At 35.6% G+C, this 14,851-nt stretch overlaps 2 protein-coding genes and 1 pseudogene across 3 annotated transcripts; all 3 read left to right on the top strand.

The window, feature by feature from the left end:
- Positions 1-724: 724 nt before the first annotated feature.
- On the top strand, positions 725-1,323 carry LOC148176886 (uncharacterized). Its single transcript, XM_088032936.1, has 3 exons — positions 725-813; positions 919-969; positions 1,023-1,323. Exons 1-3 carry the CDS (start codon positions 784-786, stop codon positions 1,311-1,313), a joined length of 372 nt encoding a protein of 123 aa, XP_087889062.1. The 5' UTR covers positions 725-783; the 3' UTR covers positions 1,314-1,323.
- Positions 1,324-3,584: 2,261 nt separating this feature from the next.
- On the top strand, positions 3,585-5,719 carry LOC148176885 (uncharacterized; annotated as a pseudogene). The gene is made up of 2 exons (XR_015769810.1): positions 3,585-4,805; positions 4,854-5,719. The product of XR_015769810.1 is annotated as an uncharacterized LOC148176885 (transcript).
- Positions 5,720-10,113: 4,394 nt separating this feature from the next.
- On the top strand, positions 10,114-14,851 carry LOC148176884 (uncharacterized). The gene is made up of 4 exons (XM_088032928.1): positions 10,114-10,168; positions 10,226-11,380; positions 11,657-14,277; positions 14,333-14,851. The coding sequence occupies exons 1-4, from the start codon at positions 10,145-10,147 to the stop codon at positions 14,799-14,801; spliced, it is 4,269 nt and encodes a 1,422-aa protein (XP_087889054.1). The 5' UTR covers positions 10,114-10,144; the 3' UTR covers positions 14,802-14,851.

The raw sequence follows: 14,851 nt of genomic DNA, 5'->3' as shown, positions 1-14,851 counted from the left end.
CTCAAATTGGTTTTTCTTGAAAAAGGCTTGTTGCATTACTTGAACTCTTTTGGGACACTCCACGACTTGAAAACACTTGACCAAAACCTCGAGACACTTGAATTTTCTCTGCAAGGGCGCCAACCTCAACAACTTACTTCTTTTGAACAATTTGTAACACCAAATGGAATCTTTCAGCTGCTCGACGATTTGTTGATCGGAATAAAGTTAAAAGTATACATTCCAAGGAAGTTGACCAGGTTTCATCATAGCATAGATGGGTTAGATACCATTGCCTTATCGACGATGGTACAGTGTCGTGTTTCTCCGAAGTCTTCAGAAAAGATAACTTTTCTCACAAGATTCTTTTCTTTACCGACCACGAACCAAAGGTCAACGTTTAAAAAAACAAAGGGTATTGAATGTTATCATCTTTTCTTATCCTTGGCAAGTTGTTTTTCCTGACCGGATAGTGGATGCGCCGGAATAGCATTGGACTTTCTAATAACGATAATACCACATTTACCTAAAATTTTATAACAGTTCAAGTTCAAGTTCTAGGCCTGCTGTTTTTTAGTGATAAGATCTATTGTTGTTAAATTAGTTTGGTACGTTACCTTAAATATAGAGATGACTCAGAGATAAAAATATAGAAACTTTTACATCGCGTTTATCAAATCTGAGATTTCATTACTGATAGGTGATTAGTGATCAGATTCAATAATGATTTTACCATTTTCTAGACATCTGTCGTAGTAGAAACTGTGAAAAGAACCGAAACTAAAACGTGTGAATGTGTTTAAAATGAGTTTGAGATCGCAGCAGCCAGAACAGGTAAAACATTTCTCATCATTGTTATCGTTTAAGTTTAAGTTTTTACTGAGTACAGTGTCTGATAGATTTGAATTCAAAGTTCCGGTTTAAAACAAACATTTTCAGAGTTCTGGTAGCAATAAAAAACAAAGTGGACACCACAATGAGAACAAAGAAGTAAGCAAAAGTTTTATTGATAACAGATAATATACGAACTTCTGATATTTTAGGTCAAACAAGGTGGTATCAACAAGGGCTATGAGTATGAGCAACTTGTCCCAGCACTGCTTGCTTTACAATTGCTTTTCAACAAAGAAGTTAAATGGTTTTCTCTAAATATCAACCCTAGCAATTTTGAAAAATTTGATGATCTTATTCTAAACATTAAATATAACAACTCTGAAGAAAAATTTGCTATTCAACTAAAACATCGTGAAGTTAACAGATCTATTCTAGACCCTTCGATAGAATTGTTCAACACCAACATAGGCGGGAAAAGCCAAAGAAAGAATTTTGCCTAATCGAGTTTCTACGACGCATATAACGCACAAGAATTTTTGCAAAACTACAAGTTAATTTTGTTTACTAACGTAACGTTTAAAGGCATTGAAGAAGTTAAAGATCACAAAGTTGTAAAAGTTGGATCACCTCTTCCTGTTGATCATCAAAGCACAGAAAACTATCAGTTTCGTGATCTAAGCTTTGATAAAACTTTCCAAACAATTTTTTATCTCATGTCGGCACAGCAAAATGTTACCGACACAATCAAATCTATCGAGACAATCTTTCAAAAAAAATTCCACTCTGATAAAAACACAGCAACATGTTTCAAGGACTTTTTTCAAAGTCTGCAAAGTGCCAGGTATAAAGATAATGAAATCGACAGAGACCAAGTTGTCATCATTCTGACCAAAATCCTTCTTTCTCATCATATCATCAAGTTGTCTTTCACAAATAATGATAACAGCTGCATCGCTCTGATTGAACAAGCTTTGAAACTCTTCGATTTAACTATTTTGACTGAGTTCACAAAAAGTAAGATAGAAAAAAAGTGGAAATGCAAACACAACCTTCCGGACGAGAAAATCACTGAGTTAGGAAAACAGTCTAAGTTTCTTAAATGCACCGACGACTTGGACAAAGATTTGCGAAGGGAAATAATTTTTTTTTTTGAGAAAAAAGCCTTGATTCTTCACTGTACAAAGGACTCCAAGAAAATAATTTCTGCGATTATTCCCATTTTGAAAACTTTACGTGTGAAGATAAACCTAATTTTTGTCGAAGAAGAACGACAAGAGTGTCCTCAGGACTGGACGGTCTTTCGCAACTTGAAAGATCTCAGACAGAATGAAAAATTGTACGAAGAGATTACGCAACGATTTATGATCTCGTTACAAGGACGTGAGGCTCTTACTATTGAATGTTTCCAAAGCACCTACGGTTTGAATTTAGACGAAGTTATAACACCAGATGATATCTTTTGCTTTTTGGATGGACCTCTAAAAGTGGGTGGAAAAATTGAGAATTTTCAAGTTCAACTCCCTTTGATATTACAAAGATCAGACACTCATATCAACAGGCTGAAACAGATTTGTAAAGACAGATCAACAGTGGTTCATTGTAGAGGCAAATCGGAAGAACTGCACAAAATTCTGAAGAATAGCGATTTTAACTTGCAGATTCTACGATCTGAAAAAAATGTACAAAATCAACAACCTGTTTTGATTTTAACCGACATTGACGACATCATTGATACCACTTTTCATCACTTGAAACTCGAGAAGACGACTACTTTACAGTGGATGAATGACACAATTCTTCCTCAGAATCATTCAATAATCACAAGCGATCTTAGCTTGATTAGTGGAAAGCCAGGAAGTGGTAAAACGACCGTTTTGATGAACATGACCAACAACTGTCTCCAGGCTATTGGACCCAATTTGTTTCTCTGAAGAAAATCAGTTCAACTCTTCAGAAACTCAGCAAATATGAAGTAGAGGAACTTGTCAAAGAACTCTTGCAAATCAGACAAGGCAACCATCAAAAAGATCGCTTCTGCGAGTATTTTTCAAGAGAAAAAAAAATCGTTTTTATGTTTGATGGATTAAATGAGTTGAAACAAAAAGAGTTTATAGACGCTCAAACTGTTATCAAAAAAGTTTCAAGAGCGGGCTATAAAGTTTGGATAACTTGCACGGAAGAACTGAAGAAGGAAATAGTAAAAACATTCGAAATACCCTTCACTTACACCGTTAAAGCTATTAAAAAGAGGAGCAAGAAACTTACATTAGGAGAAAGCTTGGAGGCAGTTTTGAAGATATAACGATCGCGACCATCATCGACAAACTTTTTAACAGAGGACTACATAACGACATTTTAAAAGAAGTTCTAATTCTGCATATTCTGACCGAGACGATTCTAAACAACAAAGATTCGTTGAACATTGAAAACACTCCTAATTTGAGCCAGTTGTACACGAATTTTGTCGAGATGAAAATGACGCACAATATCGATAAAGGTGAGTGCAGTAATTTAGGAAATATCAACTGGTTAATACAGAAATTCAAGTATTATCACTTCCGAGAATATCAAATGGCAGCTCTTCAAACCTGTTTAGAAGAAAGCTTTTTCAAAAAACTAGGCGTCAACGTGGCCAAAAAGTTTATTGACGATGAAGTGAGGATGTTGACAATGAAGAATAATACTTTTGTCTTTACTCATCACACTTTCGCTGAGTACTTTGTCGCAATGTGGCTAATTGATAACTTTGAGCAAGTACCTGAATCCGAGTAGAACTTCATTTTTGATTCTAAATACTCCGGGATAAGGAAGTTCTTCGATTACGAGTTGGCACGGGATTGTCCTTTACACTTGGCAGTGCTGGATCAAGATATAGAAAGAGTTAAAATGTTTGAACCAACAGAACTAGAAACTTTGGACCAAGCTGGAAGGTCAGTTCTTCATTTGTCCGTGTCGATGGGACGAAAAATTGACATACAGAATATCAAAGAAATGAAATACGGGCGTCACTGTAACAACGAAGAGTTCCAGAAACAAGACGATATTCTGAAATTTTTATTACGATCAACTAAAAATGTCCGTCAAAAAGACAAGTATTTTAACTGGGACGTCTTTCAATATGCTAATGCTTCATCTTGCTTATTTTCTTTGGAAGAACTAGCAAGTAAGCACACTGTTCCTCTGGAACTTCTACAAAAAATTTATCAACACTTGAATGAATGGTCTTATCAATGCGTCAAAAATGATTGCATCAATTTGTTGAAAGCTATCATCGCAGAAGAGGGTTTCCTGAAGACTGACAACCTTCAAGAGAAACCTCTTCTTTTCACTTCAATAGAACACAAGCAAGATGAAAACGCCATGTTTTTGATCGAGCATAGAAACGGTTTCGCCACCACGGATTCTCACAAAAAAACAGCTTTGCACATTGCTTCCATTCATGGCAACTTTGCTCTCGCTCAAGAACTAGTAAAAAGAAAAGTCAATGTTAAAACAAAAGATGACACCGGAAGAACTGCTCTTCACTTTGCCGCTAAATTGGGTCACCTGTCGATTGTAAAACTCTTGATTAATGAAGGAGCAGATTTGTAAGCCAACGACAAGGAACTAAAGACACCGTTGCACAAAGCAGCTTATACGGGAAAAGAAGAAATTGTGGAACTTTTGGTGGAAAAAGGTGTCAACATCGAAGCTCGAACTGCTAACGGTAGGACGGCTTTGCACCGAGCATCTGAAGCTGGGCACATCAAAATTGTTAAAATTCTTCTGAAGAACCAAGCAGACAAAGATGCAAAAGATTTGTTTGAAAAAACACCATTACTCTACGCCATCTATGAAGGATATGAAGAGATCGTACAGTGCTTTATAATCAACGAAGTCGACGTTTTTAGTACGGATGAACTAGGGAGAACACCCAGAGAAGTTGCCGAGGAGGTAAAATGTCCCACTATTGTCAAAATGTTGAAGGCGGCAGAAAAAAAGCACATCAATCAGTAAGTAACTTCTTCTAATTAAGATCAAAAATTTTTGCTCGTTTCTAGATTGGGCCGCCACTCCGATCTTCACAAAGCTGCAATAAGTGGAGATTTACAGTTGTTGCGGAAGTATCTGGAAGAAGGAGCAAACGTGGAAGAGACAAATGAAAAGGAAGATACAATTTTGCACGTGGCTGCCGCCAAAGGTCATGTTCAACTAGTGAAGTATCTATTAGACACCGGTGCTAAGACCTCTGCAAGAAATAAAAGTTACCGCGTTCCTTTACACCTCGCGTGTCAGTGGGGACACCTTTCTATTGTAAAGCTTTTACTGAATAAAGGAGAAGACTCTGCTAAAGACATACGGGGAATAACACCATTGCATTGGGCAGCTTTCAGAGGCTACAAAGAAATTGTTGAAGTGTTAGCAAACACTAAAGTAGACATCAACTGTACGATCCACACTGGAAGAACACCTCTTCACAGTGCTGCTCATGAGGGACACACAGAAATTATTAAGTTTCTTCTCTCAAAAGATGCTAACATTATGAAGAAAAACAATAAAGGACAAACTTGTTTACACGTTGCGGTGGAAAGGAGCCGCCACGAGACGGTAGACTTTTTGTTAAGTCAAAATAAAGAACTTGTCCATGAGAAGGATATAGATGGAAAAACTGTTCTTTATTTGGCGGCGGGAAGAAGGAAGAAGAACATTGTTTTGAAACTGCTAGAAAATGGAGCTGATATTAACGTGAAGAATAACAATGGGCATTCCGCGTTGGATGTGGCTATTGCGTCTAAGCGCGAGGATATTATTGAGTGCTTTCAAAATTTTGAAACTAATTAGGAACAATTCTAATTGTAACTTTATCTTAAAAGAGTTTCTTCATTGTAAGTTTGGAGTAATAAAAATTATAAAAATTGTCTGAAAATTCAATTAAATACTTTATTCTTTTACACTTTGTAAACTCAAAAAGTTAATACAATCAGTTAACAATTCATAAGTTTCCACTCTTTTCAAAAGTTGGGAAATGAGCTATTACCATGACAGTTTAGTTCCTCGCGGGTTAGGAAATAGCCATTTCCCACCCTCAAAATGTCGGATATCGAGATTATGATGAAAAAATTAGGCAAAATTCTGCAACTGACATTTCTAATAAGTGTCAAACGTAAATTATATTTGCGCCTAGGAAAGAGTGCGAAATTATGCATCACAAGTCAAATTATTGAAGTTTTTTGATTGTCACAACTCATCTGTTAAGAAATTTTATGATTTATGATTGTGAATAAAATCGTATACAGTCCTCGGTGGAAGTTCCATTCCTGTCTCTCGAGAAATAGTTCACTTCGGCTATCGCCTCGGTAAACAATCTTTCTCTCGAGAAGAATGGAGGACTTCCCACCTCGAGCTGTAATCTACTATTAATGAAGATGCCAGAAATAACATCAGTACAATACAGGGTGGCCCACCTAAGACTTTCGGGCTCAATATCTTTGTTATTTATGAACGGATTTTTTTCAAAATTTAAAATAAAATTTCTTGAATAGGTAATGATGACGTGACATTACCAGCGTCATCCTTGTCTTAAAAATGTTAATTTTACTTGTCTTATTTTAAATTTTAATTAGTTAAAAGTTATGTCATTTTGTAAAACAGCAATAATTATACGCGTGTGCCAGAAATCAACCGTCTAGCAAGTCAAGTTGCCGAGAAAAAGACAAAAAAGAACCTCAACATTTCCAAAAGATACAAACTGGTAGTCGGCTATGAAACAATCGACTGCTACAGCGAGTTTAGATTTTGGACATCCCTGACTTGATCAATCCGTGACGTTCTTGACATTTGTGAAATTCATTTGAGGTTATGTTTATTTTTGAGCATTATGATGAGGACTATTGATTTAAACCTGCACATGCACGATTTGTTATCTCGATCTTTTAATAACTAATCACAATGCATTGGACCGAGAATCGTTTTTCGACATTTGTGATATTTCTCATTTAAGGTTATGTTTACTTTTAAGCATGATGATGAATATCATTGATTTAAACTTGCGCAGAACGATTTATCCCGATCTTTTGAAATTGAAAACTAATCACAATGCATCAGACAGCGTTTTGGTGCAAAAATTTCGTAGGCATAAGGAAATGTGAGCGAAAAACTTGTTGAAAGTTGGTCGTCACCAGAAAAATGGTTGCAGAATGGTTCGCTATGAGGTGCAACTAGTATTCACGACTTCTTCTAGACGGTTGAGTTTTGGCACACTCGGATAAATATTGATGTTCTATAAAATGACATAAATCTTAACTAATTAAAATTTAAAATAAAACAAGTAAAATTAACATTTTTAAGACAACGATGACGCTGGTAATGCCACATCATCCTTACCTATTCAAGAAATTATATTTTAAATTTTGGAAAAATCCGTTCATAAATGGCAAAGATATTGAGCCCGAAAGTCTTAGATGGGCCACGCTGTTTATACAGAGTGACCCATAGTGAGATTACTGTTTTAACGTAAATGCAATCATAAATGAGCCAAATCGCTTCACTGCATACGTGCCACTGAATTTCCATTTCCAATAAACCTGTGGCATTGCTAAAGAATTCGTGAATACTAGTTGCACCTCATAGCAAACCATTCTGCAACCATTTTTCTGGTGACGACCAACTTTCAACAAGTTTTTCGCTCACATTTCCTTGTACCTACGCATTTTTTGCACCAAAACGTTGCCTGATGCATTGTGATTAGTTTCCAATTTCAAAAGATCGAGATAAATCGTTCTGCGCAAGTTTAAATCAATGATATTTATCATCATGCTCAAAAGTAAACATAACCTCAAATGAGAAATATCACAAATGTTGAGAAACGATGCTCGGTCCAATGCATTGTGATTAGTTACCAAAAGATCGAGATAACATATCGTGAATGTGCAAGTTTAAATTAATCGTACTCATCTTAATGCTCAAAAATAAACATAACCTCAAATGAATGTCACAAATGTCAAGAACGTCACGGATTAATCAACAAAATCAGGGATGTCCAAAATTTAAACTCGCTGTAGAAGTCGATTGTTTCGTAGCCGACTATTAGTTTGCGTCTTTTGGAAATGTTGAGGTTCTTTTTTGTCTTTTTCTCGGCAACTTGACTTGCTAGACGATTGATTTTTGGCACACGCGTATAATTATTGATGTTTTATAAAATTACATAACTCTTAACTAATTAAAATTTAAAATAAGACAAAAAAAATTTACATTCTCAAGACAAGGATGGCGTTCGTAATGTCACATTCATCCTTACCTATTCAAGAAAATATATTTTAAATTTTGGAAAAATCCGTTCATAAATAACAAAGATATTGAGCCCGAAAGTCTTAGATGGGCCAGCCTGTATATGTACAATATGTACAATATGTATATGCTTCATAATAGTTAGTTTAAGAGCACTATGACATACGGTACAGTATAACCCAAACTGCCATGAGAGTTCACACCCGACCTTTAACAAAACAGGTTTTTTTATTATACCTGCATCATAATCCTAAATTAAAACACGCAAAAGCGTTCAAAAAGGGGTCTTTAAAACACTAAAGCTTTAAAGTCGTCTAGGTAACAAGAAATAGTGAAATGTCAGGACCAATTTTCTTTTATAATAATAATATAAACATGAAAATTACAATTACTATTGTTTGAAATTTCAAAGCCCGCCGCTTTAAGCTAGTTACTGTTGTTTGATGCTTCTAATTCATAACTAGTCGCAGCTTTTTCATTTTTAATCTTCTGTTGGACGTCCATAGTTCTTGATGAAGTTGATTTAGCAACCGATGTGTTCAGAACACCAGCAATGCGTTTGGAAACAACTATTTTGTTTAGAGTTGATTCTTCACTATAGCCACTAACCACACTTGAAGATTTCCATCCCACCTAACGTTTCAACTCATCGATGCTCATACCACTGTTTGCCATAATCGTATGAAGTTCGTCGGAAAGCATGACCAGTATATTTCTCAGCGTCGGGTGGATTCAGAATTAATCGCAGTTCTGCATGTTCTGCTTGCCTTTTAATATCTTCACTCATTTTTTGAACGGATTTTTACAAACGTGAAAAAATTTGCTTAACAACGTAAACAAACAATTGCTAACCGTCTCTACGAAAACGATTCACAAACAACCTTTGATAATTTTCTTGGGTAAATTCACAATTTTTCAATGCTCCTTAAGGATTGTAAATGGATAGGTATAATAAAAAATAGCGTATAACACTCGTTTATAAGCGCCTTTAAAACACTTGCGTCGTGCTCTTAAACTCGTCGTGCGTGTTTTAAAAGCTTGCTTATAAACTTTTATTATAATATACTATTTTCTCGATTTTCTCATCATCATGAAAATCTCCTAAGTGTCAACGTCACAATATTTTGATAAGTACTTGATATACAAAGTAGAACGAGTAGTTGTCAAGAACACGAATGGATCATATACCGCAATGAGAAATGCACAAATGATGATAGCCAGAGAGATGAAATTACCAATAGGGTTCGAATCTAAGTGATATCTTTTACCCCTTTTTTCAAATTTAGTTTATGAAAATTATGCATGATGGTGCTTTATGAAAACCGTCAATATAGTAGTAAGTTGGCGTTCTGAATTACCTATTCTGTGGACTGAAGCCATTTAAAAAAACAATGCGTTCACTGTCTTTAGCCTGTAATGCACCATTATGCACCACCACCATTTTTTTTTAATCCTTACCGTCTTTAATCTTGACAACGCAAAGTTGAAGTTTCCCGAGTACTATCACTTTGTGGATCTAGCGCGACAAAATTGATTTTAATTAATATAAAAATTAAAACTAGGAAGTTGTTTTTAATCCCGTTAATGCAAGATTGTAGAAAACATTATGTGTCCATTTCGAGCGCAAATTCACATTGCCGATTGAGAGAGACAGTTGCCGCGCTCCTAAAATCTTTGCGCTCTTATGCTTAAAACAGTGAACGAATTGTTTTTTCAAATAGGTTCAGTGGGGTGCTGGTGTCACGTGACAGTAGCACCTCGCGTTAAAAACGTCTATAATTTAGTTATTAAGGGGGTGGAATAAATCTTTAAGTGTCATTTCAGATTTATAGTCTGTATAACAGACAATGTTGCCAAACTTTTTAAGTTTTAAGATCTTCCGTCAATGATTAAAAAATATGTCAACAGACATAAAAACCTGTTGCCAATCGTTCGTATTTCTTAGAAAAATAAGTAGATAAGATTAGATACAGATTTATCATTTTATTGACAACTAAGTAGTAATAATATTTTTAATCTTGAATCCCTTTTTAGAGCAAGATATGAGAGGAAACTCTTTTAAAAAATGGTCTTGAACTACCAAGGAACGGTGAGAATTTTCTTACTCTCATATTTAATTAACAGAAGTAACAATAAATAATTTTAGAACGCATATGAAGACGTGGCTGCATGGTTAGCCATGAAACTTCTCTTAGATGACAATATCACGGATTTCTCTATTACTGTGAATCCCAACAGTTCTCAAAATTTTGATGACATCTTAGTAGAAACTATGGACGCTAAAGGAAAACAAGAAAAACTAGCTGTTCAACTTAAACTGAGTAAAGTAGACGACAGTTTTTCCTTTTTAGAATACAAAAAACATTATAAGAAAGACTACAAATTCTTACTGTTTATAAACATTGATTATAAAAGGGTACAAACACAGATTACACCTACTTCGTCACCATTTTTGATGGACAATGGGGAAAAAGTGTACCAATTTAGACCAATTAACGAGAAAGTTGATGATGATGGATTTTACAAGAACTTTTATATTTTTTTAGAACCTGAGAATAAAAAAACTCGTAAAATTATAGAAGACTGGATTACAACAAGGTTTTTTGCTCATTCCAAGACAGTGAAATACTACATAGATTTTTTCCAAAATTTGCGTAAGAACGATTTTGAGGACCATATAATTAATCGTGATCAAATCATATTAAATCTTACAAAGATATTTCTCTCAGATTACATCATCAAATGTCAGAGTAAAAAAGACTCTAAAATTGAACTGATTGAAAAAAGCATAAAACTGTTTGATGTGACTGTGCTTCCATCCATAAAAAGTAACTTTATCGCTGAAAGTTGGACCTACAATATGAATTTTGGAAATTCTGATGTAAAACAATATCTGATTGCGTTAGGCCGAAAATACAAGCTCATCATAAAAGATAAAGACTTGAAAGATGAGGAACTTCAATTTGAACTTGCTCTTTTCAACAAAATTTTATTTTTAAATTTAAATAAAGCGTCCAAAAGTGCTATTTTGTCGCTAGTAAACTACACAAGGAGCTTACAAGGATACAAACTGAGCCTCGTTCTTGTTGGAGACCAAATCGATGAAAATTTTGAAAAAGTGAATATCTTCCGAAATCTTCAAGACCTTCAAAGAAGTGATAAGACTGTGTACAAAAACATCAGTAAAAGACTCAATATTGACGAGGAAAACGAAATCCTTAAGTTGACCCCACAGATGATTTTTCAGAATCATTTACTACAACTAGAGAAACCTCAAAGCCAGCAACTTCAGGACAAACCGGTAAGAAACTCTGGATAACTCCTAAAGGAGCGATTCCACTTGGTCTAGCCCCGACCAGACCAGACATCCAAGATTTTGAGAGACGTTTTTATAATTCTTCAGTCCCTTTCTGCGTTGTCAGGGGTGCAATTGCATCATAATGTTTGATCTTATGTTTTAAGCACAGAAAGGGGCTGAAGAATTATAAAAACGTCACTCAAATCTTGGATGTCTGGTCTGGTCTGGGCTAGAACAAGCAAGTGGAATCACGGCTTAATAAGTACTTCATTGTTCTAGCTCAAATCTGGTGTAATTAACAGAGGTTACGAGTATGAAAAGCTCGTACCTGCATTGTTATCATTGCAACTTTTGACCAACAAAACTGTCAAGGATTTCGTGTTTGATTTGAATCCCAGCAGCTTCCAGAAGTTTGATAATTTTGTTCTAAACGTAACATATACTGATGGACAAAAAACTCAATTTGCGGTTCAGTTAAAACATCGGGAAAAAGGGAGAGACATTTTGGACGCACAAGAGGAACTTTTCCCGCAAAGTCAAAAATCTAAATCAAAAGCTTTCGCGATACCCGAATTCCGACAGTTCTATTCTAAGAATGAAGCGTCGTTTCCTGGAAACTGTAAACTCGTGCTGTTTACGAACGCGGACTTTTCTAACATTGAGAAAGTTTCTGACTTTGAAAAAGTGAAGTTATCGCTTCTGACAAACAAAACGGAAAAAACTTACCAATTTCGAAAGAAGATCGAATCTGGGGGGTTTTACCACAAATTCTACCTCATCGCAGGTCAGGAAAGTGCTTTAGAAATTCGAAGAGCTATTGAGAATGTTTTTATCAATAACTTCGACTCTACTCTTGAAGCAGCAACATGCTACATTGATATTTTTCGAAATGTGCGCAGTGGAGACTATCGAAATACAGAAATCAGTCATCATCAGATCGTACTAAACATCATGAAATTGTTACTTTCAGACCACATAATTAACTGTACCACTGGGGAGCAGTGCTCCACGAACCAGTTAATTGAAGAAAGCTTTAAACAATTTGATCTAACAATTTTGTCATCTACCCGAAAAAGTCTTATTAGAGACAATTGGAGGTTTAGTGGAAGTGTCTTTGATTTAGAAATAACGGAACTGGCGTTTGAGTTCAAACTTCTGAGAAAAGACCTAGAAAAAGTTCCAAGGAAAGACGTTCTAGAATTTGTGTTTTACGTAAAAAAGAAACTTTTATTTCTGGAACTCAATGAAAAGTCTAAGCAAAGCATTATTGCGCTTGTGCCTCTTATAGTAAACCTTCATAGTTTCAGTTTGGTACTGGTCGGAGAAAACAACGAAAGCTTTCGAGACTTTAAGATTTTTCGACGTCTCAAAGATCTTCAACAGTTTGGTGATCTATACCAAGAGATCAAAGGAAAATTGAAATTTTCTCAAAATGTTGAAGAAATGGGTACACCGGATGAACTTTTCCAATTTTTTAAAGAGGACTTGCTGGATGGTTCTTTCAACCACACAACCAATGATTTTGTCAACGGACTGGAACTAGAAAAACAATTAGAAGGGAGCACTCTCACTCAGAGATACAAGAAATTCGTGAATGAAAAACTGAAGCACAGCTTGAAAGGGGTGACATGTTCCACTTTTTCACAAATACTCAGAAATTTTTACTGGAAAGGTTTTCAACACACCGCTATAGCCACTTGCTTAGATAAAGATCTCTTAGAGTCATTGATAAATGTAGACATTGACACCAACTTTGTCACAATTATCAAGGAAAGAAATGATTTTTCCGACATAATAAAAGTGTCTGATGATCAACTCTTTTTTTCGGATCAAAAACTTGCTGAATTTTTTACCGCAATGTGGCTCATTGACAATCTCCATCGAGTACCGGAAGAAAAAAAAAACTTTCTGTTCCAGGCTGAGTATACTGAAGTCCGAAGATTTTTTGATTACGCGTTGGCTGAAGATCATCCTCTTCATCTAGCAGTTCTAAACAACGACAAATCAAAAGTTAAGGAAAAAGTTCAAAAATTGTACGAACAAGACCTTGGAAAACGAACGGCTCTTCACCTCGCTGTATCACTGGGAAGAAAGCACGATATTACCAAAGCAAGAGGGGTACGAGAAAATTTCTCCGAACAAGAAGAAATTTTAGAAATTTTGTTGAATGAAATTAGAAATAACAATTTACCAGGGAAAGATGGAGTCTTTGGATGGGATTTGTTTGAGTATGCTGACGCTTCCTTGTGTCTTTTTTCTTTGGAACAACTATCAAAAATTCAGAACATTCCATGGCTGAACTTAAAGACATTCTCTAAAGAGGAAATCTCAATGTCTTACCACTGCGTCGTAAACGGTTACATCACTTTACTAAAAAGTCTATCCACAGAGAAGAGTCTGCGAGATTTAGACAGTCTCCATGACGAATCTCTTCTTCATGTAGCAATAAAGCAGAACCAACAAGAAGTTGCTGTACTGTTGTTGCTTCGTGGTGTTGACGCAACTAGAAGAGACTTCGAGCAGAGAACTGTTTTACATTTGGCTGCCATTCATGGCCACGACGACGTTGCAAAGCTGCTTATAAAAAAAAGTCTTAATGATCAAGACAATTTGGGGAAAACTGCGTTGCATTACGCATCGCGAGCGGGTCATCTAACTATTGTCCAAACTTTAGTTGAAGAAGGTGCCGATGTTAACAGTACCGACAGTTACCAAAAAACGCCTCTCCACGAGGCTGCTCATACTGGAGAGACCAAAATTGTTGAATACTTGGTGAGGAAAGGAGCAAAAATTGAAATAAAAGATAAATATAACAAGACTGCTTTGGACTACGCCGAAGGTCATGAAAATGTGAAAAAATTGTTTCAAAATGTTGTAGATAGCAGAGATGTGGAAAAGAGGTAATTTTTTGTTGTTTTTAAGTAGTCCAACATTATCTGTTTTATTTCATTTTAGACCCCAAACAATTTTTGATGCAGCCCGCCACGGCAACACTGATGTAATTACCGATTTTGTAAACTCTGGAGTGGATCTTAATTGTGTTATTTCCAACAATAAGAGTCTTTTACATGTTGCAGTTCAAAATGGGCAAAAAGAGATAATAAATATTCTGGTTTCGGCACGAATAGATGTTACCAAGAAAACTAGTGCAGGCAAAACATGTTTACATCTTGGTGTGGATAGAAAGCGTTCTGCTGATATTGTGACATTATTACTCGATTATTGTAAAAATATTATAGACGAAGTTGATTTCGATGGAAACACGGCTCTTCATTTAGCTGCTAGTGGAACAGATCTGAAAACTGTAAAAGCTTTGTTGGATGCTGGTGCCGATGTTGACATTCAAAATGGTCTGGATCAAACAGCTGAGGATGTGGCTAAATTTATGAAACAAGGGGACATCATTGCTTGTTTTGCCAAATGAAATTGTTTCGGTTTTATAATACACTTTTGTTCATTAAATTTTTTATTGTT

Source organism: Gnatocerus cornutus, chromosome 3 (assembly GCF_029298725.1).
Source record: "Gnatocerus cornutus isolate USDA-ARS CGAHR chromosome 3, icGnaCorn1.1, whole genome shotgun sequence".
NCBI classification, from domain to species: domain Eukaryota; kingdom Metazoa; phylum Arthropoda; class Insecta; order Coleoptera; family Tenebrionidae; genus Gnatocerus; species Gnatocerus cornutus.
This window is presented reverse-complemented; position numbering and strand designations above follow the sequence as displayed.

What these genes read in the sequence shown, in the direction of transcription:
- LOC148176886 (XM_088032936.1), top strand. Translation starts at nt 784, where the DNA reads ATGAGTTTGAGATCGCAGCAGCCAGAACAG. An exon ending in GATCGCAGCAGCCAGAACAG is followed by an intron (nt 814 to 918) that starts GTAAAACATTTC and finishes AAACATTTTCAG; the next exon opens with AGTTCTGGTAGCAATAAAAA. An exon ending in ACCACAATGAGAACAAAGAA is followed by an intron (nt 970 to 1,022) that starts GTAAGCAAAAGT and finishes CTGATATTTTAG; the next exon opens with GTCAAACAAGGTGGTATCAA.
- LOC148176884 (XM_088032928.1), top strand. Translation starts at nt 10,145, where the DNA reads ATGGTCTTGAACTACCAAGGAACG. An exon ending in TCTTGAACTACCAAGGAACG is followed by an intron (nt 10,169 to 10,225) that starts GTGAGAATTTTC and finishes AAATAATTTTAG; the next exon opens with AACGCATATGAAGACGTGGC. An exon ending in AGCAGAGATGTGGAAAAGAG is followed by an intron (nt 14,278 to 14,332) that starts GTAATTTTTTGT and finishes ATTTCATTTTAG; the next exon opens with ACCCCAAACAATTTTTGATG.